This window comes from Penicillium samsonianum (genome assembly GCF_028829775.1).
Source record: "Penicillium samsonianum strain IBT 33392 chromosome Unknown utg000002l_segment0_segment0, whole genome shotgun sequence".
Lineage (NCBI taxonomy): Eukaryota > Fungi > Ascomycota > Eurotiomycetes > Eurotiales > Aspergillaceae > Penicillium > Penicillium samsonianum.
In genome coordinates, this window is record NW_026643260.1 from 911,692 (window position 1) to 935,544 (window position 23,853).

Sequence of the window (23,853 nt, forward strand, 5' to 3'; positions counted from 1 at the left end):
GCGGAGATGTCGTTCATAATGCTCTCGCCTCTGAAAGGAGGTATTACAGATCTCACAATTTATGTCGGTAGATTGCATTGTTTAAGTAACCGATAGGCAGATCGAGATAACAGAGACAGCCTGTGCATACTGATTCAGTCCGAAGTGACTAGTGAGAGAAGAATTATTTAGGAGCATCCATTCAATAATTGTCAAAGACGGGGAAGTTCCGCTCTTGGGGCGAAGATCGACGTTCAATTTCCGTCTACAGTCACGTGCATTGAATGAAACACCAAACCCCAAACGATACGCGTCGCGAGGTTCTTGCTGAGGCTCCCGAATTCCGGGGTTTAGTAGGTTTATTCCAAGGTTCTTGGTCAAACGCGTGGAAAAAGGTAATTCCCGGATCCAAGGTAATTTGTTGGAAATTTTAGCCCTAGCGTATTGCCCGGAGTATTCGCTTGTCAACATTAGACGTCAGGATAAATCGTAAAACTAGCGACTAGCTATAGCAGAGTTTGGGATATTGCTATTTAATATTGTACGGGCCCGTATAAGGATGGCCGGTGTAGTTCCCTGCTATCTACTAGTAGATGGTTTGGAGTACGGTAATACCATCGGCTCTCCACCGGGTAATCTTGACTCGGGTACCACACTAAACAAGCCAATTATTGGCTCGTGTGGAGAATTGAATATGACATTTTACAGGTACATGCAGCAAAGAAGTGGATGCTGGCACATCTACCCCCCTTTTCCTAAAAAGAAAAAGGCTATTCGATGCATGCTGTTGTTGACTCCAATAAATGTTCCGATAGTAAGGAGTATAACGCAGCTAATGGGACGATGGAAGCCAAACACGCAGCATTTTCTTGCGAAGAACCAATCTTTCTTCGCTGTTAAGGCCAATTTTGTCAATAACTTGCTCTTTCGCCGAAATTCTCCCGAGCGCAACCTTTTAAGCATTTGCTTGGGTAGCTGCTAGTAGCCCCTGGGCATCTTGTGCCGGGTTAGAGGGCCAAGTGAAAGAAAACATATCTTTCGGAAGTTCGGCGTTCGGCACATATTTGCGCAATTCGTCGACCATCTCCGCGCGGCGCTCGTCAGGGGCCTTCGACATCATCATGACTGTCAATGCTCGCTCATATCGGACCTCGTTGTACAACTCCAAGCGTGCAGATACCTGCTCAGATGTTGTGTCCGAAGGGAATAGCGCGCCAAGAGCCGCGCCATCCTCGAATGCCTGAGCACCACCCTGACCTTGATCTGTATTATGTCCTTATTTAGCAAAATTCATCGTAGTAGGTCAGTCTACTTTGTGGCAGAAGGCAGAAAACTTACGAGGAAGGGTGGGGTGTGCTGCGTCTCCGACAAGAGCAAGCCTGCCTTTAACAAACTTTGCTGGGGGGGGAACGGGATCCTAGACTCCACAGCTTCACATCTTCACCGAGGCGACACATTTCTCGGATCTCGGGGCCAAAGTCTTTATAGGTCTTGAAAAGATGTTCCACGTCACTGGCATCCAGCCAGGAGGATTCCTTCGCCGAGGTGTCGCCTCCCGAGGGGTGAATACCCATAACATTTAACAACTGACCCTGACGGCAAGGGTAGAACACAAGTCGCCGGTCGCTCGCTGTGAAGGCATGGAGACCATCCAAACCAGTCTTTTCCAAGAGAGAGGCAGCCAGTTCAGTATCATGTACCTTGGATATGGGAATCAGGAATCGGAAACAGTTTTGGCCAGTGCTTTCCTTTCGTGACTCCTCTCCGGTGACGCTGCGGACAGTTCGGGACTGTTGGACTAATCAGTGAACCATGCACTCGTAGCTTAACCCTTTCATGGAGATCTTACGTGAATTCCATCGGCGTCAATGAGTAAATCACCGGTGAACGTCGTTCCTTCATCGAGTGTCACGACTCCCGTCTCGGCATCCTGGAAGAGTTAATGGATTTGAAGTATCAAAAGCAATCACCGCTATTACGTACCACTGATTGCACACGAGAGGACAACAGGATGTTCACCCGTCTGCCGTTAAACTCCTTCGCAGCTGTCTCCCGCAGGGCGTTGTGTAGATCAACACGATGAGTCAAGAGCCAGTCATCATGGATATCCAGTATTGTTTGGAGTTCCTTGGTCACCTACATTAAATGGTGAGTCTGAGGAATCATTCATCCTCGGAGAGAGAAAGCATACAATAGGGGTCCAAAGAAGTTCACCCGCTGAGTTCCACACTTGAAGTCGATTGCACTGGGATGCTTGCAGCTTTTGGAAGTCGCATTCCCATTCCCTCAGGATGCGACTCGCGTTAGGGGCAATATGGATAGCCGCACCGACCTCATTGAGAAATCCTGATTGCTCAATAACCTGAGTGAAGAGTCAATCTATCGAAATCAATATTTGGGATGATGAATACGAACTTGAACATCATGTCCGGCCTGGTTCAACGCGATGGCTGCGCCTAAGCCTCCCAAACCAGCACCAACGACAATAACTTTTAGTGGCATTTTGTGGCTGATATCAACAGATTGATCAAATTAGAACGCGGTAGAGACCTGAGGCATTTACATAGCAGTGATGAGCCGTCAATCGGCTGCCTCCACTTTCGGTTCCGCCCACTCGGTCTCTTCCATTTCCTCGCAGTTCCAACAGCTGGTCACCGAAGCCGCACCCCAGAGTACTTCCGGATATTCAGATTTAGATTCACAACAGGAAGAGATAACCCTGGATCAAACATCAATATTGCACGCTTTGTCCACCTATATGCGACTAATTGAAGCCTACCAGCTCACCTTTTCGCAAAATACCCAGAAGTTTGGCTTTGCGTTGGCAGAAGGATCGGCTATCCCATTACCATCACTCCAGATTGGGGCATTTGCTATAGACGATCCAGCAGGTCACGTTGCCTTAGTGATTCAGTCAGCGTTGCAACTGCTAGCTCGCCTAGGAGATCTAGCGAATAAACTCACGGTGCCTTTCCTTAATGGAAAGAATGGCGATAATGGCATCAGCCAGTCTCCGAGTTCACCCGCCGGACACAATATAACCAGCATGGTGATGAAGACGGTCCGCGAACGCGAAAGCCAACTGAAGCAGGCAGCGGCACGGCTGGAGAGTTGCTGCCGCAAGGCACGACGGCCTCGTGGTTGATGATCGTGATGGTGAATTTGATGAACGATGGAACACCACAAAGAGCCGATTGCTAGTATTGGATGTAATATTTGAAGCTTCCAAATCCGCTTCCAAATCCAAATCCGGTGGCCTGAAGCTAAGACCCAGGGAAATTAAAATAAAAGTAATACGGGCGAATATGAACTCCGGCTGCCTGGTGGTCGATTGCATATAGGTGACCTGCCAATCGGGAAATAGGTCCCTTATAGGGAAGGCAAACATATCTTTACCAGCAGATCCGCCCCAGTTAGCTCAGTGTGACGGGGGAGGCGCATGATATAGCTACTGGCGTGGGCGGGGGTATACATTAAGTATGCCCTCCCCCGAACTGGAGTTATAGTGCGCGCCTCTCCCACACCCACAGGGTAATTGGCAGACACTCGGGCTCGGGGTCGAGTCTGCGCCTCTCTTCTTTTTTTCTATGTTGATTTTAATCCAAGGTTGAGGTCTTAGGTCTGGCACCACCCTTTTCACACTTACTAATTCGTCGCTCATACATTCTCAGGTCTCCATGTACCTTGCCCGGGCTAGTTGTGGCCTATGTGTATTGAGAAGAGCAAAGCCTGGATAGGCAGATATCTAGACGCATGAACGAATGTGATAATGGAGATGAATTGTTGTTGAAATTAGAACTATGGGAATCTAACATGGATACGCTGTGATGGAACCAGGGTTTTTAATTGTGGAGCCGTGGATGCTTACTTAGAGCTACATCTTTTCTTTCTACAATATTCTTCAAGCAGGTATTTCATTTAGACTACAATGTGTGCAATAAAATATGGTTCAGAAATATTAAATTTTGATGTAGATAATCTACTATCATCTAGGAGCTTTTTTACATACACTTTAAATTCTCCGGTAGATCACATCTCTATGCCCAAGTGTTTCTAGAAAGAGGGGGTCACGGGAGGACCATCAAGCTTGAAGTAACCAGGCTGGAGAGTCTGGTAAATCTCTCTGGGGTCATACTTCTTAGCAATCTTCTTCAGCTGAGCCTTGTTAGTAGCACCATATCCAGCGACAGCATCCTGGAACATGCTGGCGTAGTTCATGTAGACATATTCATTGAAGACGCCGACGTTCTTAGCCTCAGCAAGGACCTTCTCCATGAACTTGTTCACAAACGCGTAGATAGTCTTGTCATCAGACTCGTTCTTCCACCAGCAAGAAATGTGCAAAAGGTGAACAGGGCCAGAGGAGCCAGCAAGTCCGAGAGCGTTGCCACCGCGGTTCTTCATGTTCTTCAACATTGGCTCGGTGATGCCCTGGTAGATCAGCACGGGCTGGGCGCCAGCAACATCGGCCACCTCGGCGATCATCGAGTAGAAGAGTTCCAACACCCAGTTGGCGAATTTCTCGTCGAGAGCCGCGCTGATAGGCCAGTACACCTCGCGAAGACCGAAGGGGTTTGAGGTCTCAAGGTACTCGACGTACTCAACGAGGGTCTTGGCGCTGGATGTGTCGGCAATGGCCGGAATGCTTCTGTATTGCTTGTAGATCTCGGGGTTGGGGTCATTCTTTACGTAGGTAAGCTCAGCAGATGCAAGGTTCATCCCTTGGGTCCGGAGGAAGGCGACATATTGCTGGGCGTTGCCGTCAACGGTGGCATTGTTGATCACGTTGATCCAAGCGTTAACAACCTTGGGAAACTCGGTCTCGAGGAAGGTCCTGGAACCACCATACATCTCTGGGGAGGGGATGGTGTACAAATTGTACTTGGTAACCAGGCCAAAGTTGTTGCCACCACCGCGAAGAGCCCAGTATAGGTCAGCGTAAGAAGTTGCACTAGCGCGCACAATCAGACCACTAGCGGTAACGACCTACATGTTATTTGTTAGTATGAATTTTCTGGAGAGTATAATAGGTGCATAATCTTACCTCAAAGCTCTCAACATTGTCGCAAGACCACCCGTACAGGTTAGAGTGGTAGGAGATTCCACCACCCAAAACGAAACCACCAACACCAATGCTAGAGGCACGACCTCCAATAACAGCCAAGCCATAGGGCTCGAGGGCAGAGTAGGTAGTGAGCCAGTTGTTTCCAGGCCCAATCGAAGCGACTGTCTTGTCCGCGTTAAGGGTAACAGCGTTCATATCCTTGAACCAAATGCTGATTCCGCCAGGGGCGCTAGAAGCACCGGTAAAGGCAGCATGACCGCCACTGCGAGCAGCAAACTCGCAACCAGTCAAACGAGAGAGCAAAACTGCAGTGCTGACTTCCGTGTTCTTGGTAGGACGGAAAACACAACGAGGTTGGACCTCTTCTTGCTGCATGGACCAGAATGAGCTGGTGAAATTGCTGTACCCAGTAGTCTCTTGGGCAGCGACTTTGGAGCCAAACAGGAAGCTCAAACTTGCGCACTAAGGTGAATTTGAGATTAGCGATTGATCAATGTTTAGCCAGCTTGCTATTGACGCCAGGTTTTCACTCACGGCAGCTGCACAGGCCTTATCGGTTGACCGTGTCTCAATGGCGGCGAATGACTCCAATGCGGGAATTTGCGACACATCCACGCCGAGGTCCTGCAATGCGCCGGTGACGCTGAAATCATCGGCTTCAACAACCGAGCTGGTCACAGCACCCTGGGCCAGGGTCACCCCGCAAATCGCGGATAACCCGCCAATGAGAGTCGAAAGATGCATGATCCAAAAAAAAAAGAGCAAACAAAGGCGAGATCTAGACAAATGCAAGGACTTGGGAGAAAAAAAAGAGAAGAAACCAAGTGGAGGAAACTTATTGTCTTTTAACTTCCTCGGAGGTTAGCTGATCAAAGGTTCTAATCCGATGAGGTTCCGGGATGGTCCCTGGTGTAGGCCATTAGGTGTAATTAAGTAATTAAGGGGGTCGTATAATTGGAGTATATTATGACTGGGCATCCCAAGGCTGTGTTCGTTTTCGTTAACGCGTAAATCAATCTCGCTTCCAAATATAAGCGAAGCGGCGCAACCCGAACGGTTAAGCTAGCCTGAAGCTCATAACAATGAACTTGTGGGTTTTCCTTCTAGTCCATCCCGGCGCTAGCGCTTGTTTCGCACTCTGTATTATTCTAGAATAAAGTTATTCCTGTCGGCTACGAACTCTCTCTTTTCTATCGAGTCGCAAGCCGAAAAATTGAAATTATGATGAATTTCCTAAGCGAGGGCGATGAAGAACGCCACCAGAACCCGGCACACTTCATAGGTCCGAGGCTTATGCAGGGAGCGCTTTAGTTTGAGACAAGAAGAAGCCAAAACTCAATTCGCAGTTTTACCCAGCCGTGTTTTTTTCCCTTCCTTTGAAGATCGTCTGGATATTTCATGGATATGGTTATGCTAAATTATGCCTTGAGCCCTACTATGTTTTTCTTTGATTTTCTCAGACCCCTCCATGTGCGCCTCGGCCCGTTATCGGCTGCTGTGGGCATTAGGGGTTACTTGGGGCATAAGGGCCGGGGCTGAGGGGGCGGGCCATCCACCCCGCCGGTGCTATATATTTCTTCTGCGATTGGCCCGGTGCTGGTGGGGCATGTATCTTGAATCATTCTAGCATTGGCGTTCGAACCAAATGCGTATATTGCCCATCGTCGGCGTTTTACAATCCCTGCTGGTTTTAAAACCACGCACGCCTCCAAGAATGACTGGGCATGGTGGCTGCAGGTGGTGCCCATCTGTGAATCTTAAACTCAAGATATTGGCTGCCATGTGGTTGTCGAAATTCCGGTGAATTGCCTTTATGTATATGGATGGCAGCGGGCCCACGCGGTCCCTGTTTTCTAAAATCCAGTCTCACAAGAAGGGATGGGAGAGGCCATTACGGGCACCGTTGGGCCTAATACCATCAAAGGTACTGGCATTGCCTTGATTGTACTCACCTCGCTCGTTTTAGGCACTCGTTTTGCAGGTTCTATTCGAAGTTTCAAGGATCTCAAGGCCGAAGATTACCTTCTGATTGTTGCTTACATATTCTTCTTGGAACTGAGCATTCTCTACGTCTACATTTCGCCCGTCATCTTTCGAATAGCAGCAGTCGGTGCCGGAACGATTCCCCCCTATGCCACCATTTTGGAAGATGGACTCCAATTACAGATTGTCTTCTTTGTCACGACATCTTCGTTGTGGCTCTGCTTGTGGATGATCAAGTTCTCGCTCTTGGCAATGTATAAACGCTTGTTGGTTGGAAAGAAATATCTCATCGCCTGGTGGGTTATTATGGGATTTTGTGTCCTGGTATGGATTTCCCGCATGAGTGCGAGTCTTCAAATTATTGACGAGATTCTTCCCAGTTTCTTACCGGCTGCATTATCTCGTCATGGTTGTCATGCTCGAGCTTCCATGCCTGGTTTACCTCAGGCCAATGCAACACTCCACGCGACCATCGGGCGGCCGTTATCAGCTTGTACTTCGCATATGGAGTGGATATAGTCACTGACCTAGCAAGTACGTATTGTCCTCTTTCGTCCTTAAAGATCACTACCTAATCTAATACCTCGCTAAGTCATGATTCTCCCCATACGCCTTATCTGGAACCTGCAGATGAAAACCCGCCAAAAGCTGAGCATTGGCGGGCTATTCTGCTTTGGCTGGGTCTGCATCATTATTTCCACCATCCGCGTTGTTAAGCTAGGAAATACTGAAAACGGAGTCCCTGCTCCATCATGGCTAGCGTTATGGGGAACTATCGAGGCATCAATCGGTATGCTTACATTTCCCGCTTTTGTCCACTTGCATGTTGAACCATTTTACTCACTGCCATTCTCCTAGCTGTCATGATCGGTTGTTGCCCCGGCCTCTATCGCGTCCTTAAAACTGCCATCTCGCCCTCCAAGACATCCTACCCGTATGACTCGTACAACTTGCGGGCCCGTGGAGGCAGTGGTATGCCATCGCACCGCTCGGGTGCGTTTGGGAGAACGGATATTCCTTTGAATAGCTTCAGGGGGAAGGAGGAGTCGTACCAGTCGGCGAGTGCATACCGTTCTACCAGTCCATCAAGCAGTCAGGAGAAATTGGCGCATCCGAGTGATAGGCGGAATATAATGGTTAATTATGGAGTTGCCGTCACGGTAGAGGATCGGACGAGTGATTATGGCCAAACGGCACGTTTTGTGTAACAAGAAAGTTTATTTTGAATAAAGCCTCCATGGAGTTGAATTGACTCATCATGACAATGGGAGATAAAGTTCAATTCACGAGAGTAATTTTTACAGCTGACATGATGCGTTTGTAGCTAACGCTGTCGCTCACCACAGATGATATGTGTGAGGGCGCTGATAGGACAATAGAAGGGCAAGACCGTACAGCCTAAAAAGTACCTAACTAGTGAGCAAAGGAGGCTATATAATAGTCCAAGTTATAGGTGAGCCTCCTGTTAGTACTGGAGCTTTACGTGTATCTCCTAACCGAGAGCTTGCCGTTGCTTATATTATGGAGAGTGTCGCATCCACCAAGGGATATCGTGCTCGGTGACGTCAAAATCCTCTCCGGAGAAGTGTACACGGGCATCCAAGTATATCTCCCGTCTGAACTCCGAGCCGTGGGAGAGTTCAAGATATTGAATAAGGCAAAGGCAGCGATGAAGTTGAAGGATGGCAGGCTCAGTAGACCGCACAGTTGGCCGAATAATTGGATGCGGAGGAAAGTCGTCTTCCTCCAGGACGTGATCTGGAATCCAGAAGCGAGATGGCATGCGATTGATCGCTACAATGGTTCGGGCTCTGTTCTGCTGGAAAGTGTTGGTCTCGTAAACTGTGACATTATGCCGCAGGACGATCAACACGCATACCACCCAGCAGTGTTGGATATATTCAGTGTTGGGAACAACTTGATGGTCGTGTTCCATTGACTGGCTAGCTTCAGCCGTCCTCTGAAATACGATACTCTGGCTGGTCAGGCCGGGAAGAGCAGACAGAAGTCGCACGGCCTCAAGGCATGGCCACATAATCACAAACCGCTGGAGGTCAACGACATTATCGAACCCAAGATAAGCAGCTACCGTGCGTTCGGCTTGCTATACGTTAAAAGGATCGATGTCAGCGAGATCTGAGGTTTCATCAAAGATCACAATGACTTACGAAGATCGTCCGGAGACCAAGACGGCTGTTGGATGACATTGCTCTGACTTCGCGTGATGACGAAGAAATGAAGGAGAGGAGAGGGGTGGTTTGTGAAGATGAAGGATGGTTTGTGAGGGTGATAAGTGAGAGGCAACTGATATCATAGAGACCTGAGGTTGATCAGAGAATAAAAGTGAAAGTTTGATCAGAAAATTGCACCCCTAACAAATTTATAGTGTGTAAATAGCAGCCAGCTTACTTGAGGCCTTAGGTGGACATTATATAAATGGATCACATTCCCCTTTAGATCATAAATCCTCCACAATTCTAAGCAATATATACTTCAGACAAGCATACTGCATATTCGAGAAGAACCAGTAACTCAACCAAAACTGTGCACCTTGTCAAGTTGAAAGACTAACATACAGTCAAGAATTTGATAATGGGAGGAAGAAAAGTTGGGATTTCAGTAAACCGAGATCTGGTTCTCTCTATACACATACCGTGGATGAAGTTGGACGCCTTAAATATTTGACAGCGACATTGGCAAACAAAGACTACATAGAAACCGAACAAAGAAACTGGTCTTATAATGAAAGCTTCTTGTTATGACCCCTTATAATCTACCCACGTCTACAACATATGGCGTTCGCACGGCAAGTGGTGACCCGAGCCCTAATTTACAACCTCTTACTCGGTATACTTCTCACCATTCCAATCGCCTGTTATCGAATTGCCTACTATCGCCAAACTATTTTTTAATGGTTTATTCTATGATACTCTTCCACATGTAATCTGATACATACGACCATAGGGTGTGGAAAACAGGGCTTCCCGTCCGCTCAGCCGTACTTAAGCCACACGCCGGTGAGTTAGTAGTTGGGTGGGTGACCACCAGCGAATCCTCACTGTTGTATGTTTTTTTTTTGTTTTTTTGCCGTCAATACTCACTCTAGATTCATTTGGTTTAATCAGTCAGTCCTTTTAGCCCTTTATTATCACCTGTCTGTTGTCAAGTGGTACTCATAGAAACATGGTTTTACAAAATTGAGAGAACCCTAGAAGAGGGACAAACTAAAAAAGAAGAAAAGACATTTAGAAAGACATCCAACTAACATCGAGCCAACTGGAATATGTCGTTCTCAAGGAAAGAGGCCGCAAAAGCGCCGATTATTCTTGTCCTTCTTCTTGCCGAAAAAAGCCAACTCAGAATCATCCTGGATACCTAAACTCCTCTACCCCGCCAACTACAGGGCGTATAAGCCAGACGTAGATATGTTATCAGTGTGGGTGACTATATACAAATCCCTATTATTGTATCCCTTTGCTCACCTATTTAGAATAGTTTCAATGCGCTTAGTTTGTCACTCAATAGCTTTACCATATTGTGTCAGTGTGAAGGCGCTCCATGTTTCACTTATTTAATTTATTTACGCATTTTCTCACCTCTAAGGAGGAAAATGCCGATATCGCGAGCAGCCTGATCGTAGTAATGGTCCCTGATGGAGAGATAATATATACTATAGGGTATTTGTCATATTTCTAATATTGCGACATGATGGCGTGTTTATAATAACGTGCTACTAGATGAATATCACTCTAAGCCACCTATTTCCCCGCAGATATAAGATCTAAGAGAAATCCCATTCCCCATTTATCATTAGAAACAAAATGGGTAGCATAACTCCTTTTCAAGATCCTTTTGAGGATGTCCCAGCGGGCCGAACAGGTAAATAATACAGTTGACGCATTCATGAACCCGGATTAATAAAGCATGTTTAGATGGCCTCGCAGCTCTCGTTTGGCAGTTCCGAGCCGATACTGATCCCAACAGAACTGATCTCCTCGTGGGCGTGTACAAGACGGAGGAAGGTAAAGCGTACGTGCTGCCAAGCGTGAAAGAGGTATATATGACTTCCTACAGTTTACCATCCTCCACCTTCGGAACATCACTGAATCATTACCCCACAGGCGAAGAACAGAATATTCAATGACCCTGATTGGCATCATGAGTATCGCCCTTCCGCTCTAGGTTCGCAGCTTTATAGGGACTTGAGTGCCAATCTCCTTTTTGGTCCAGATCATCGTCTTTTGCGGGAAAAGAGGTAGAGGAAGACTGATATGCTCTTTAGAAAATTGACCTAGAGCTGACCTCCTTGCTTAGGATAGTTTCAACGCAGACCCTCGGCGCATGTGGTGGATGCCATGTCGGCGCAGTCTTTTTGAAAAAACATTATGGACCGTGGAAGGAAAATGGAAACCCCGAGATTTTCCTTCCGACCGACTCCTGGTGTAAGTCGTCGTTTAGTCACACATACGAAAGAAGTTCTGACTGGGTCCTAGTGAATCATCCTTTCGTATTCCAGTCTGCGGGAATTAAGACCAGTCTTCTGCCATATTATAGCAACAAGACAAACAAATTCGATTTTGAAAGGTTTTCAGAGGCCATCAAATCGTTGCCAGCTCAATCCGTTGTTCTTCTCCAGTCTGGAGCCCAGAACCCAACTGGAAGTGATCCATCACCAGATCAGTGGCGAGAGCTAGCCTCGATATTTTCCCAGCGTGGTCATTTGGCATTCTTCGATGCTGCATATCCCGGGTTTGCCTCAGGAGACATTGACACAGATCTTGAAAGCGTTCGTTTGTTTGCCGAGCAAGAAATCCCACTTGTTTTTGTCTCAACATACGGGAAGTCCTTTGGGCTTTACAGCGAGCGCGTTGGAATTCTCTCGATTCTTGTTCCAAGCGAGGAAGTGGGAACGAATATAGAAACACAGTTGAGACTACTCGCTCGAGCGGAGTCCGGCGCGCCGCCCGATTTCGGGTCCAAGATTATTGAAACGGTCCTATCAGATGATATTTTGCAACGCCAATGGCGGCAGGAAGTGCGCGATATGGCGAATGAACTCAAGCGCCGTCGAATTGCACTCAGAGAAGAATTGGAGAAATTGGAAACTCCAGGCAACTGGCAGCATATCACTGATCAGAACGGAATGTTTTCGTAGGTGTCACCAAGATCGGATTCGTGGAGACTCACCATACTGACCCTTTTTTTAGATATGTTGGACTGTCCGTGGAACAAGTCACTCTCCTCCGAGACAAGTACCATGTTTATCTTCAGGACTCTGGGAGAATATCTATCGCGTATGTTTGATGAGCATATTTTGGGAATCACCGTTGAGCTGACATATTTCTTTCCTTTAGTGGGCTCAACAACTTCAATATCGAGTACACTGCTCGCAGTATTAGCGCTGTCGTCAAAGCTACAACCTAAACGAACTTGAAATGGGCTATCCCGCGATTACATAGTACAGACGGGAAAATGTGATTTGAGGGCATGATTTTCACTTCTTAGCTATATCGTCAAAGGCCCACGGGGCCGGAAACTGCAATGTCGGATTCTCGTTTGGAACCACTACGATCTATACTTAGAGGGCGACGTCATAGGCATTATAGTTATTTGAATACGGAATCATCGTGGTTTTTCTAAAGCGTAGCTTTCATAAATTACAACTTGATCAAAGGAATCGGAAACCCGATCACAACTTCCCACAATTGACTCTTGTTCTCTGAAATGGTGCCTATATATGACCTGCATGTCCAATATGACTTCCATGTCCATCGTGTTCAGACCCTTGGTCGCGAGGACTTGCATCCGCAGCTGCAACAGACCAGGCGTGCAATTTGTCCCAGTTTCTGCATGTGTGAACTTGTTCGAAATTGGGCTGTAGCAGAACCTTGTTTAGCAGTTTCCTTTTGTTTGTGTCGGAAAAAAGCCAAACTTACGAGAGACATATTGATCGCGGGCTCGTAGTACAAGACAACGGGTGTCATGTCTGCACCACACTGAATGCTCTGCCGGAGATAATCCAAACAGTGGTCTTTGTGAATGTCAAACGTCAGCTTGATATAAAGTGAAACGCACTTGTGGGATCGCGAATTTCAAGAAAGCTTTGAACGGATGCATAGAATAAAATATTGGATGAAGACGAACCTATGTGAATCTTTGTCCCGTGTGGACTCAAATCTAAGTTGGGGTAGTATTCTGGTGAATAAGCTTTGCGCATTTGGTTCTAATACGCCATTGGTGTTATTTCCATGATAAAGTAAGAGAGTGAAATATAAATTGTGCAGAGTCAACATACTATGCAGTGCAATTGATGAACGGAATCCAACCCGGTTTCATAGGCCTGGTACTCAGTGCGGAAAAACGTCCTGTCTTTGACATCGGGCACTTGGGATTCAGGTAGGTTCACAATTTGGCCTGTGACATGGTTAATAAATGTATTAATCAGTACTCAGCCTGGGAAGATAATTTTCCGAGTTTTGTATCTGGACTAACCATATAGCAACTCATCCCATGCCTTGTCAATCTCTGGTGATGGAGAGCCCACATACTTCGGCCCCGGTGTGTCCTTTATATATACACTTCCATCGGGGTTAAAGTGAATCCCACCAGTGAAGAGGACTTGTTGTAGTTCTATCTGACCTTTGGCAGCGACTAGATTGTTTATCAGCACCACCACTAATCATCGCGTATCCTCCACCGACGTGAAAGTTAAACCACCTGGACATGAAACAACCATGACTTACCAAGGTCAGTGTCGAATCCTTTTTCAAATTTACCGTAACAATTTGAATCTTGCATGTAAATCTGGAAAAGAAGGAGAAGGATCATGGCCGCTAATGCAATGAGCACCACGAGAAGGTTAATGACAACTCTGGTGAAAAGAGAGCCATGTGAATTTTGTTGAGAGTTCGAGTCAATCCTGGCATCTTTTCGCTCGTTGTGATGAGGTAGGAGATGGTCTGTGTCTTCTTCTGCATCTTGCAAAGTTACTAAATCTTTCAATTTTTGTGTCCTCATTTCGAGCCAGTTGGGGTAGCGCATGTTGGTCAGATATGCACAGGTCGTAGTCAAGATGGGGATGGACTTTTTGAGTACAGATGTAAGAGTTCCAACAAAATTCGAAATAGATTGATGAAAGGCGTCAGACCCGAAGCATGAGGCTAGTGGTCCAACGTTTAGGTTAGGTATGGATATGTTTAGTCAACATCCTGTAATCACCCCAAGGTGGGCAGAATTAGGGGCAAAGTTGCAAACTTCTAATTGGTTGATAAGGATAAGAAGATTGTTGAGTCAACAATCAGTCACATATCGTCAACAGACAGTTGATGTGTGTATAGCATAGGACCAAAGCCTTCTTCTTGTGCTATCTAAATAGACCGCAATACCCGTTTCCAACAAGATATCTCCAACACGACTCCTATCAAGCCAACTTGGTCCATTATTCTTTGAAAAATTCCAAATATCCTCCGACAAAATGAGGTTCACCGCAGCTCTCTTTGCAGCCGTAATGGTCGCTTCTGCGGCTGGATCGCCTATTGTCAAGCAAGCCAATGAATCCACTGGCGCTGTCACCAACGGAGATGATTATGAACAATCACACATCTACACCCGCAACCCCGGCGATGACTACAAGCACCAGGACTCAATGTACGGCAAGCGTGGAGACTACGACGCGCAGTCTTCCATCTACAGCAAGCGTGATGAGGCCAAGCCTGAGAGTGACGACTATGAACAAGAGCACATCTATTACGCCAAGCGCAATGATGGAGACGATTACGAGCACCGGGACTCCATCTACAACAAGCGGGATGAGGCAAAGCCCGAGAGTGACGACTATGAACAAGAGCACATCTATTACGCCAAGCGCAATGATGGAGACGACTACGACCACCGTGATTCCATCTACAGCAAGCGCGGTGAGGCAAAGCAGGAGGGAGATGACTATGAAAAGTCAAACATCTATACCCGAAGCCCCAGCGATGACTACAAGCACCAGAACTCAATGTATGGCAAGCGTGGTGAGGCCAAGACCGAGGGAGACTACGACGCGCAGTCTTCCATCTACAGCAAGCGCGATGGTGCCAAGGCTATCTGAGTTGCAATCAAATTTTGAGTTCAGCTATGGGATGACCGGATCTTGGCTTTCTGGCATCTATCCTCAAGTTGACTGCATGGGGTTCTTCATGCGGTTGAAGCATCCCCGATATGGTGACCTCGGACGCCTTTGAGCACTTCAAGTCCTGTGTGGGATTTGGGATGCATTTTGGAACAGAAGATGTATGTTAGTCTAAATCTAGCCTAGAATATATCTATTTGGAGTGTTGAAAATCTTGGGTATTTCTCCAGTATGAAGACTCACACGAAGAATGGACCACTTACCTTGTTATAAACATCGAAGTGTGGAAGTTATAGGGCTTCGTAAATTCAGTATATTCTCCGTTACTCAAAAGTCCTTTTATTCTGTTCGCAGAGGTCTATCTCATCACCCATGCATTCTTGTCTTGCCGGGTACAGGCCTGATTATGGTGAACTAGCATCTTTATTTAGCTCCCACGACCGGATGCGCCGACATTATCATGAATGCCTGTGCCCAGCCTCGTGATCTGAAACATTCCAGTTCGTCTGAACCATTTCTCTGCTGAATCTTTTGCTGACAAGACCATATTTCATCTTGACGTACTACCGAGTAACATTCAATACCATTTCGATATGTAGATCGGCAAAATTTCACGCTAGACAGGCAGCGTAGCCCTGGCCTAGATTCGAAGAATGTCACTGCTCAAATGACGAAGCACGGCCTTCAATCTCTATTCTGTTCGAGATCAATGCGGTCACCCACGAATCACTTGAGGCCCATTACCTTAATTTCCTCTGCGACCCCTTGAATTTATTGCTTTGGAATGGTGATTTATTTATGACAGTGACCTAACTGATTTTTCCGTACGGCGCTGCAAGTGGCGACGGATCCTCATATCGTAAACCATAGACAGTAAACCAAGCTCCCTGTCAAATCTAAATCCAACCCTCTCTTCAATTCTAGGTAGGTTTGCAAGAATGAACTTCATACGGAGTAGGAGCACTTCTTGATGATCTGTACAGCGCTGGGGCCTTGCAGGGGGAAAGAGAAAAACAAGTAGATCCTGTCAAGCAACGAATAAGGTTCAGCCGCAACCCATCAATCGATCGATCTGCAATGCTTGCTTGTCATGGTGACCTCCCAAGTTCTCTCAATGCCATGTACTTCTGACGGGGCTTTTGTGTCCGGTGCATGGCTCGCATTGATAGAACGCCAGGTGATCAAATGATGTCTCACTATAGCTTAGGAGCACAAGAGGGAAAGGATTCCGAGTTAGTAGGGAAAAGTGTGTCTCCGGGTTATGATATCGGTTAGTTACGACAGGTTCGACAGGTTCGACTGGCCTCATGATGACCTGAGAAGTTCCGATGTGTAGTCATTGCGCTTATTCACCGAGATAACTCAACATGAATACCACGACTGGGACACGAGTCTGGTTGATCGTGTAAGTGTTGAGGATAGTGAATACTGTAAAATGTCGAGAGGGGAAGAGTTGCGTTGGTAAAGAGGAGCTCTCAAACTATCTGGTTTGCGAGGGTTGCCAGCCTGAGGCACCAATTCCATAATAGGATTATTTGATGAATGCCCCGGGGTCATCGGGGCCTCCCTGAGGGTCAACCTGCCAAGGCTCCCGCACCCACTGTGGCGGGGCCCTCAACCCCTGGGACCCGGACCGTCGGGGCGGGGCTCTACGCAAACCCACCGACCCCAATTCAGGGTTAAATTGAGCGTGGTATTGTTGATTAAAGTCATCGGGTCGAATTTTTACCGGACTCATGCAGCCCAATACCTAGTGGTGGCGGTGGGCCGTGTCGTAGGCCACGTATGGAGTTGTAGATTATGCCGTTGGTTACTATCATAGTACTCTTTTCGTAAAACTGTTAGTTCACCATTTTTCCGGTTTAGTCAAGTGGATTAGGTCCACTTGCCTGAATAGTATACTGATCGAATTCAAGAGACTCTGAGTGAAACCTGGGATTCCTACTCCCTGAATATTATAGCTAGCCAATAATCCACGCACACTTAATATTTAATTTAACCCTATTTTATGTTCTTGTGGTGTTTTTTTATAGCCTCGGCTTGTTGCTTGTTCTCTGGATTGGCTCGAAAGTGGGGGTAAGCGTGAGGATATACTACGTAGTCTAAGCAATCAGCGCACTATATGGAGTCTATATATCCTTTGTACTCCACTCTAAAAGTGCATGCACTTTTGTTGAGAAATGGAATAGGAGATAGGGCTATCAAGGATTCATGCTGTACGGAGTATTTAGTGGCTGGGTAGTCCATTCAATATGCGGGGAAGCCGATAGGCTGATATTATTCCCCATAGTACCCTAAAAGGAGACACCAACTATGACAGGAGTGCATTTTGCTGCGCCAATGAAGGCGCAATAAATATAGTCAATGATGAGAGTTCAGTCTGATATAATATTCTTTGGAGATTTGGTTCTCTTAAATCGACCTGGAAGTGATACCGATTCCTCGGTTTGTACGATGCTTTCGAGTCCCCACTTCGCTTGAAATGTGAGACTTTTAGACAATGGCGCGGCTAGCAGCATAAATGGCGATATAGCCTTGGATATCCACTTTGCTTATCTACTCTTAGCTCATACTTAGCTACCAGCTACGCGTGACTGGGCGTTGTTCGGATATTAATAGGCGCGCAATGTACGTCTACTGTCACACTAATTAGCCCAAGCCCCCTGTTGATTCACTTCGGAAATGAGATCTTCTGAGGTAAGCTTCAGATCTACTCAATTCCCTTTCATGTGTATCCTTATTGATGGTTGGCGGTGACTAGGAGAGACGTGCACAGCTACGTGAATCACAGCGGAAACATCGCCAGCGCCAGCAATCCGAACTCGAGGCGCTGCAATCACGACTAAAGACATTGGAGAATTTGTTGAGTGTTGTTTATGGGAGGAAAGAAAAGCTTCAAGCCATGGTCTTGGAATGCCTCACTTTGTTGGTCGCACGAGAACGACAAATTAAAGTCGGCAACTCATGTTGCTGTCAATCAAGTGTTGTTCAGAGCGATATCACAAATGTCCCAATGGCTAGAACAGCTACAGCTCCACATGAGCTGTTGTTGAGCCAACTTCTGGGTTCATCAAATGAGATTATTGATCACCCGGAAAGCATGAGAACCACAAACGTCTCGGGAGCTGCAACGGGAACACTTCCTGGTGGAGCCCTGCTGAATCAAATAATGGGCCCATCAGGATTATCTCATGACAACATTGAAAACCTGGGTACTACATACAGCCCAGTGGCTGCAACGGCAATCGTTCCAGATGAATCACTATTGCATCAACTGCTCGGAGGGTTGGTGACACTAGATGATCGTGAAAGAATGCGCACAGCCAGCATAGGGGGATCCTCAGTATCAAGCCCGTCTCCTTCTGGGCCCGCCATGGAGGCTAGTGCTCAGTTGTCGATGCAGGGCTTTGAAGATCTTGGACTACTCCCTTCTTTGGATCCCACTACGTTCCACAGTATGCTAGGCACAGCGTCAGAGGAGCTTGACCTAGATTTCTTTGAAATGAAATATGACCATAGGCATTCTTCCTAGTCGCTGGTGTCCGAGATTGTATCTATGAGCAATATTTCAGTTCACTTGTACAATGTTTATTTCGCCTATCAGCCAGCTCGGCCTTTTCTCCGATGGCAATATATCAATCAATATGCAATATTTATTTGGGGTAACGGACCTAAATGGCAACATCGCAACGGAGAAGTAGGAAAACATAAAGTATGAGAATGGAGAAATTAACAACCATATTTATCCGCAATAGCTCTAAACGAGGGGTCCTTCAGAAGCTGTGTTGCTGTCAGACGTTTCTCTGGACAGTAAATAAATACTCTGGACATGATAGAGTATACATGTTCTCGCTCAATTGGGTTAATATCGGGACGGAACCGTGTAATAATTGAATCGAGGTCATAATCTAAATTAGGCATTTGCTCTTGATCATACCAGGAATCAGAACCTGGGTGCCAAATGTAAAGGTCCTTCCACTCCTTAGGTAGTGGGCCTAGAGTATCAACCATACTACCTATTAATCCACCCTGGAAACAGGTAGGGAAAGGCGGAAACTGAATGCAAAGCACAGAGAAGATGACCATATAACTCCACATATCGCAGGCAAAGCTGGGTCTTTACCATGAAGTCGTTCCGGAGAGCAAAATTGCAGAGGTGGATAGTCTTGTTGAGTGGTATCGTTGTCGTCGTCAATTTTCTTCGCTATACCGAAGTTACCGAGGAAGAATTCATCGGTGCGTAGGTTCTCGGGAATCTTAACGGATCTAACAAGCTCTCCCTGTTTCCACAGCTTGACGAATGGGATGGTTTGTTTCAATGGCCGACCGAGTTTCTTGTATTTAGCAGCCCTATTGAGATTGTGGATTGTCCAGAGGGTCCATTACCCACATGCAGCTTCTCTCATTTAATTCTGTAGAATAATGATTAAAAGGTAGTAGAGAAAGAGGACGGGGTACAGGTTCATTTACCACAGTGTACAATTCCAGCTTTGTGTAGGCTTTCTATAGCCTTGAGCAGTTGTAGAGCAGCAGATATGGGAGTAGCCATAGGAATCTTTTCCAAGGTAACCGGGTAAATGCATGGGCCTAGTAGAGGAAACACTAGGACCCTATGATGACTTTTATTCCCAGGAAGAAGAAAAGTCGCTAGGTATGTGACAAGATGAGAGGTATCTTGAACATTCTGAATGATTTCATCCTGTATGTATTTTTCGTTGTCCCCCAAGTCCCATAAAGCCATGACTTTGAGGGCCACATCCTTTTTCTCCTGGAGATCATGGGCCATCCAGACAGTAGAACAACCGCCAAAGCCAAGTTTATACTCAATTAGGTATCTCTGATGGAGCACCTCGCCGAGGTAGATGGGATAAAAGACATGGTTTTCCTTTGGATCATATTTGTGCCGAGGCTCGACAACCTCTTCAAGATCAAGCTCTTCATCTTTAGTACGCACAAAGTCGCCAAAGTCGCCAATCTCCGGTGTACCCCCAGCAAGTTTTATAACGCAGAAAGGCCATTGCGGTGGCTAATTTGAACTCAATTCCCGAGGTCTCCCTATTGGACTTTATGTGTGCATTCATAAAAGAGATAACGGACGAGGACAGAGGATCAATCGGATCACATGGGTACCTCGGGCCACCAAAGAAGTAGTACTGCATTCAAATTGTTGGAATGCTCCCTCACTACCGGTCAATGATCCTAGCGATAGACAATCGCATGGCATTCGAGGCCGTCGTCCGACGGTATGGGAGGCCTTCAATCTGCTTGCTCTGTACCAACCCAGTGTGGTCAAGACGTCAAGACCAACTCTAGTTAGTGTGTTGAGCATCCAAGACTCAGTCAGGCATATCAACTTGACATAGAATATAAGGCAGCTGATGCTCTCTTGCCGAGGCTGGACTCCAAACTTTGAGGGAATGTATTGTCGCAAGGATTCGATATGGCTACACTTTGTATGGGCCCTCTAATTCCCGAGGTCTTCCAATCTGTTTACACGAAAGCACTAATATACCGTCTTCTTCCTACATAGTAGTCGAGGATTGTAACTCTAAGGCTGCATCTAAATTCGGAATCAGCCTCGGATTGCTGCTGCATAGATATATATTCCGTATTTATTTGCGACAGCTGGCTGCGTGTAGGGTTGATGCAGTGTTTACTCTACAAAAATGTGCATATTAGATGGTGAGGAATAGTTTCCTGCGATCTTAGCTTCAACAATAAGGAAGTCGCTATGGACTTTGCTATTTCTGTTCTTGTAGATCTATAGCTCGACAGGTGATGAGGCCTTCATCGCTCCTTCTCTATCATGTTCTTTGTTTTCCTGGATTTTCTTCATTTTCCAGTAGCTGTCGCACCAGCACAGAACTTCCAATACTCCCAATTTCGACGCCCACAGGAAATTCCATCAATCAAATCTTCATTCCTTTTTGTATCAATACTCCATATTCATTCAGCCACTCTCAGCCCTCCTTTTGTCAATTTTATCGCCCAAATGGCTTCCGGTGGCTTTGCCGAGCCGACCCTCCTCGATCTAGTCCCAACCCTCGTCGGAGAGTCCAATTTCTCTACGTGGACGACTTCACTCAAGTGGACCCTCGACTCGCGCGACCTTCGATATTACCAACTTCTCACCGGCGTGTGGAGTGAACCCAGTGTAGCCCACCCCACACAGCTTACTCTCACTGAAGTTGAGGCTCGTACCCAGTGGGATACCGCAAGTCGTTACCTCCTTCCGCTACTCAACGCCACCGTTCACCACACGGTCAAGTTTTACATTCTTGACGCTAATAATGCACGTACCGCATACGCCAATCTCCACCGCGCCTTCGCAGCCCGGTCTTACGAAGCCAGCTTTTCTAATTTCCTGAAGTTTATCAACACCACATACACTTCAAACAAGCCTCAGGCTTTTGTCAACGAGTGGCGTATTGCCCTTGGCGAACTCCAAGAGAGCAATTCGACAAAGCTCACGCCTCTTCTCATCTTTTACCATTTCCTGAACGCTGTCAGCGCCAACCCAGCCGCGCACTCGTGGCTCGACGGCTTCCTCAATTCGAAAGTCTCCACTGATACAACCATTGAATCCACCTTCGCTGACTTTGTCGTTTCCGAGGATCGTCGCCTCAACTCTCTCAATCAAGCTCACTCCTTCAGCTTGACCAAAGTTAATCATCTCCCGTTCTTTTGCCACTATCATAATCGTCAAGCCGGTCATTCCAGTGAGCACTGCTTCCGCAACCCCGCTAACCAAGTTCCTTTGGATAAAGTGGTTACGGCTCCGACTACGGCTCTCGCTCAACGTACAGTCACCGAAGACCCGCCTGCTGAGTAAACAGCATGTTCACCAACTTGGGGCTTCATTTGTTAGGGGTTTTTCGCAATTTTTGCTCATGGGGAGGTTTACGAATTGGATAGTTCCATCGGAAGTTAGTATTAGCACAATAAACTCGTCTCGCTTGTTTCCTTGCACTTTGATATCTTCCTTCTTGTAAGAGCGTCTCTTCACATGAAAATAAGAATCACTTAAATATGACAAGTCATCAATAGATCTCGATATCAATCTAATCAGCTGTGTGTGCGAAGGCTCAATATCCAACCCGAGCGATTCCCTGATGAGGTCAACTACAGTTTTTACAACATGATTGCCACCGAGAGCATAATGACAGCCTTCGAAACAGACCCGTTTGCCATTAATACAGGTCTCAACAAACCTGTTGTTCGCTCACTGCGGGACCCAGAAATCATCATGTCCCACCAAATGAAGCGTCGGCGTCGGGATTCGACCCGATTATAACGATCGTAATTTGGGATGTGTCAACTTTAACCCACAAGGGCCGACTGCGAATCGTAGCAGCGGATCCTGAATAATTTTACGAGACCCACTTGAAGGCAAATGATACTTACTGCAATTACCCATGATGAATCTCTGATTAGCAACTCGTGCTGTGCAAGATTTCTTGAAATTGCATCTATATATGCACAATAATTGCAACAAGGAAAGGAACGCCAAGAGCACTCCACAGAGCAGATCGGAGACTACCCGCACGATTCGGTGAATTCCCGATAATCAACGAATTATTTCCAAACCCGACAGTCCGTAGCCACGCAGGGGTCGTCGAATTGACGTCGAGGATATCCGAATTATAAGTGTCCAAAACACCCCTGAAGCGAATTTGAACGGTGCCCTGGAGAGCATCGTCACTAGAAGTCATGCCAGTCTCCGTATAGCCAGAATTGTTCGATCGAATGTATGGAGACGCAAAGAAATCCCCATCTAGGGTCAGATTTGCGTTGTGGGCATCGAAATCTACCGTCACATTTGGTTGAACGAACTCGTCCCACTCTTGCGAGTTCCACCACATTGCCTCGAGAACCCGCATACTCCAATTGTCGTACTGCTGGGAGGTGTTGCACGCGGGCATATCGATTCTCAAAGGCCAGGATGCGCTTCCGTCATAGGGACGTGGGATGGTGTGCATTTCCCCCGAAAGAGTAAAGGAAGAGGCACGATTTTTCGTCGCGGTATGTTGAAATGATCGCGGACGGTTGTATTCTCCTGCTTCTTCCAAGTGAGTCTGGTCAAATCAGAATTGTAATTGCAAGAAGGGAAAAGGGCCTCCCTGTATGTGACTCACAGTGAAGACATGACGGGGAACATAAGAGGTGTCCCTTCTTTAAGCAGTTCCGTTTCCTCTGGCATTGCGGACATGTTTTGGTTCGGCGGGAGCATGATCAACCATGAATTGACTGGGTTGATGCCGGAGTTGTATGTGCCTCGCTGTGTAATTGCCAAGAGGGATTTCCATTTCAGGGTTGTGGTGCGGTTCTTGTGAGTCGGACATACTGTCGAGTTTGGGAGATATCCGATTGTTGGATTCAGTTCGATTTCCAAGGTCGCGTTGTAGTAACTATACATCGTTAATCACATGGCTCGTAAATTAATCAGTATAACGTACGATCCAACCCAAGCATAAAGCTGATTCAAACCTGTGACATTGCTAGGCCGGAAATTTGTTGGTGGATTATAATCTAGGTCATCTTTTGCAAGCACAGTTGACGCTAGAATCAAAAGATAAATCCGCGAGGCCCAACCCCAGATATAACGCATTTTGGGCAAATTAAAATAGGGTAAAGGATTCAAGAGAGGAGAGCAATAAACAGAATGTGGGAATTATAAGGCTGAATAGAAGGGTCGGCAACTAGTTGCCCC

General features: G+C 46.7%; 12 protein-coding genes across 12 annotated transcripts; 6 read left to right on the forward strand and 6 right to left on the reverse strand.

Annotated features, from left to right (window-relative positions):
* Positions 1–934: 934 nt before the first annotated feature.
* On the reverse strand, positions 935–2,481 carry N7471_002190 (FAD-dependent oxidoreductase; the record flags this gene model as incomplete). Its single annotated transcript, XM_057274910.1, has 7 exons — positions 935–1,242; positions 1,318–1,377; positions 1,424–1,769; positions 1,829–1,909; positions 1,963–2,115; positions 2,171–2,341; positions 2,395–2,481. 7 exons carry the CDS (start codon positions 2,479–2,481, stop codon positions 935–937), a joined length of 1,206 nt encoding a protein of 401 aa, XP_057139548.1.
* Positions 2,482–2,551: 70 nt separating this feature from the next.
* Positions 2,552–3,124, forward strand: N7471_002191 (uncharacterized protein; the record flags this gene model as incomplete). The annotated part of the gene is made up of 1 exon (XM_057274911.1): positions 2,552–3,124. One exon carries the CDS (start codon positions 2,552–2,554, stop codon positions 3,122–3,124), a length of 573 nt encoding a protein of 190 aa, XP_057139549.1.
* Positions 3,125–3,971: 847 nt separating this feature from the next.
* On the reverse strand, positions 3,972–5,855 carry N7471_002192 (FAD-binding oxidoreductase). Its single transcript, XM_057274912.1, has 3 exons — positions 5,579–5,855; positions 5,024–5,506; positions 3,972–4,965 (listed from the first exon to the last, which is right to left on the reverse strand). The coding sequence occupies exons 1-3, from the start codon at positions 5,786–5,788 to the stop codon at positions 4,033–4,035; spliced, it is 1,626 nt and encodes a 541-aa protein (XP_057139550.1). The 5' UTR covers positions 5,789–5,855; the 3' UTR covers positions 3,972–4,032.
* A 1,067-nt stretch (positions 5,856–6,922) lies between these two features.
* On the forward strand, positions 6,923–8,235 carry N7471_002193 (uncharacterized protein; the record flags this gene model as incomplete). The annotated part of the gene is made up of 4 exons (XM_057274913.1): positions 6,923–7,351; positions 7,408–7,561; positions 7,620–7,817; positions 7,886–8,235. The coding sequence occupies 4 exons, from the start codon at positions 6,923–6,925 to the stop codon at positions 8,233–8,235; spliced, it is 1,131 nt and encodes a 376-aa protein (XP_057139551.1).
* A 311-nt stretch (positions 8,236–8,546) lies between these two features.
* Positions 8,547–9,234, reverse strand: N7471_002194 (uncharacterized protein; the record flags this gene model as incomplete). Its single annotated transcript, XM_057274914.1, has 2 exons — positions 8,547–9,131; positions 9,196–9,234. The coding sequence occupies 2 exons, from the start codon at positions 9,232–9,234 to the stop codon at positions 8,547–8,549; spliced, it is 624 nt and encodes a 207-aa protein (XP_057139552.1).
* Positions 9,235–10,848: 1,614 nt separating this feature from the next.
* Positions 10,849–12,451, forward strand: N7471_002195 (uncharacterized protein; the record flags this gene model as incomplete). Its single annotated transcript, XM_057274915.1, has 6 exons — positions 10,849–10,906; positions 10,960–11,056; positions 11,342–11,469; positions 11,521–12,178; positions 12,235–12,321; positions 12,382–12,451. The coding sequence occupies 6 exons, from the start codon at positions 10,849–10,851 to the stop codon at positions 12,449–12,451; spliced, it is 1,098 nt and encodes a 365-aa protein (XP_057139553.1).
* A 307-nt stretch (positions 12,452–12,758) lies between these two features.
* On the reverse strand, positions 12,759–14,068 carry N7471_002196 (oxidase ustYa family protein; the record flags this gene model as incomplete). Its single annotated transcript, XM_057274916.1, has 6 exons — positions 12,759–12,902; positions 12,964–13,058; positions 13,172–13,250; positions 13,323–13,441; positions 13,520–13,678; positions 13,771–14,068. 6 exons carry the CDS (start codon positions 14,066–14,068, stop codon positions 12,759–12,761), a joined length of 894 nt encoding a protein of 297 aa, XP_057139554.1.
* Positions 14,069–14,501: 433 nt separating this feature from the next.
* On the forward strand, positions 14,502–15,122 carry N7471_002197 (uncharacterized protein; the record flags this gene model as incomplete). The annotated part of the gene is made up of 1 exon (XM_057274917.1): positions 14,502–15,122. The coding sequence occupies one exon, from the start codon at positions 14,502–14,504 to the stop codon at positions 15,120–15,122; it is 621 nt and encodes a 206-aa protein (XP_057139555.1).
* Positions 15,123–18,156: 3,034 nt separating this feature from the next.
* Positions 18,157–18,675, forward strand: N7471_002198 (uncharacterized protein; the record flags this gene model as incomplete). The annotated part of the gene is made up of 1 exon (XM_057274918.1): positions 18,157–18,675. One exon carries the CDS (start codon positions 18,157–18,159, stop codon positions 18,673–18,675), a length of 519 nt encoding a protein of 172 aa, XP_057139556.1.
* A 487-nt stretch (positions 18,676–19,162) lies between these two features.
* N7471_002199 (kinase domain-containing protein) lies at positions 19,163–20,169 on the reverse strand (the record flags this gene model as incomplete). The annotated part of the gene is made up of 3 exons (XM_057274919.1): positions 19,163–19,493; positions 19,534–19,555; positions 19,614–20,169. Coding segments are annotated over 3 exons (909 nt in total), but the record flags the coding sequence as incomplete, so codon positions are not given.
* Positions 20,170–21,135: 966 nt separating this feature from the next.
* N7471_002200 (uncharacterized protein) lies at positions 21,136–21,975 on the forward strand (the record flags this gene model as incomplete). Its single annotated transcript, XM_057274920.1, has 1 exon — positions 21,136–21,975. The coding sequence occupies one exon, from the start codon at positions 21,136–21,138 to the stop codon at positions 21,973–21,975; it is 840 nt and encodes a 279-aa protein (XP_057139558.1).
* A 637-nt stretch (positions 21,976–22,612) lies between these two features.
* On the reverse strand, positions 22,613–23,751 carry N7471_002201 (uncharacterized protein; the record flags this gene model as incomplete). The annotated part of the gene is made up of 3 exons (XM_057274921.1): positions 22,613–23,218; positions 23,293–23,551; positions 23,600–23,751. The coding sequence occupies 3 exons, from the start codon at positions 23,749–23,751 to the stop codon at positions 22,613–22,615; spliced, it is 1,017 nt and encodes a 338-aa protein (XP_057139559.1).
* Between the last annotated feature and the right edge of the window lie 102 nt (positions 23,752–23,853).

Bases quoted from the DNA above. Each gene is read 5' to 3' on its own strand.
- N7471_002192 (XM_057274912.1), bottom strand. From the start codon at position 5,788: ATGCATCTTTCGACTCTCATTGGCGGGTTATCCGCGATTTGCGGGGTG. The intron at 5,507-5,578 runs GTGAGTGAAAAC...AATTCACCTTAG, and splicing joins ATAAGGCCTGTGCAGCTGCC to TGCGCAAGTTTGAGCTTCCT. The intron at 4,966-5,023 runs GTAAGATTATGC...AATAACATGTAG, and splicing joins ACAATGTTGAGAGCTTTGAG to GTCGTTACCGCTAGTGGTCT.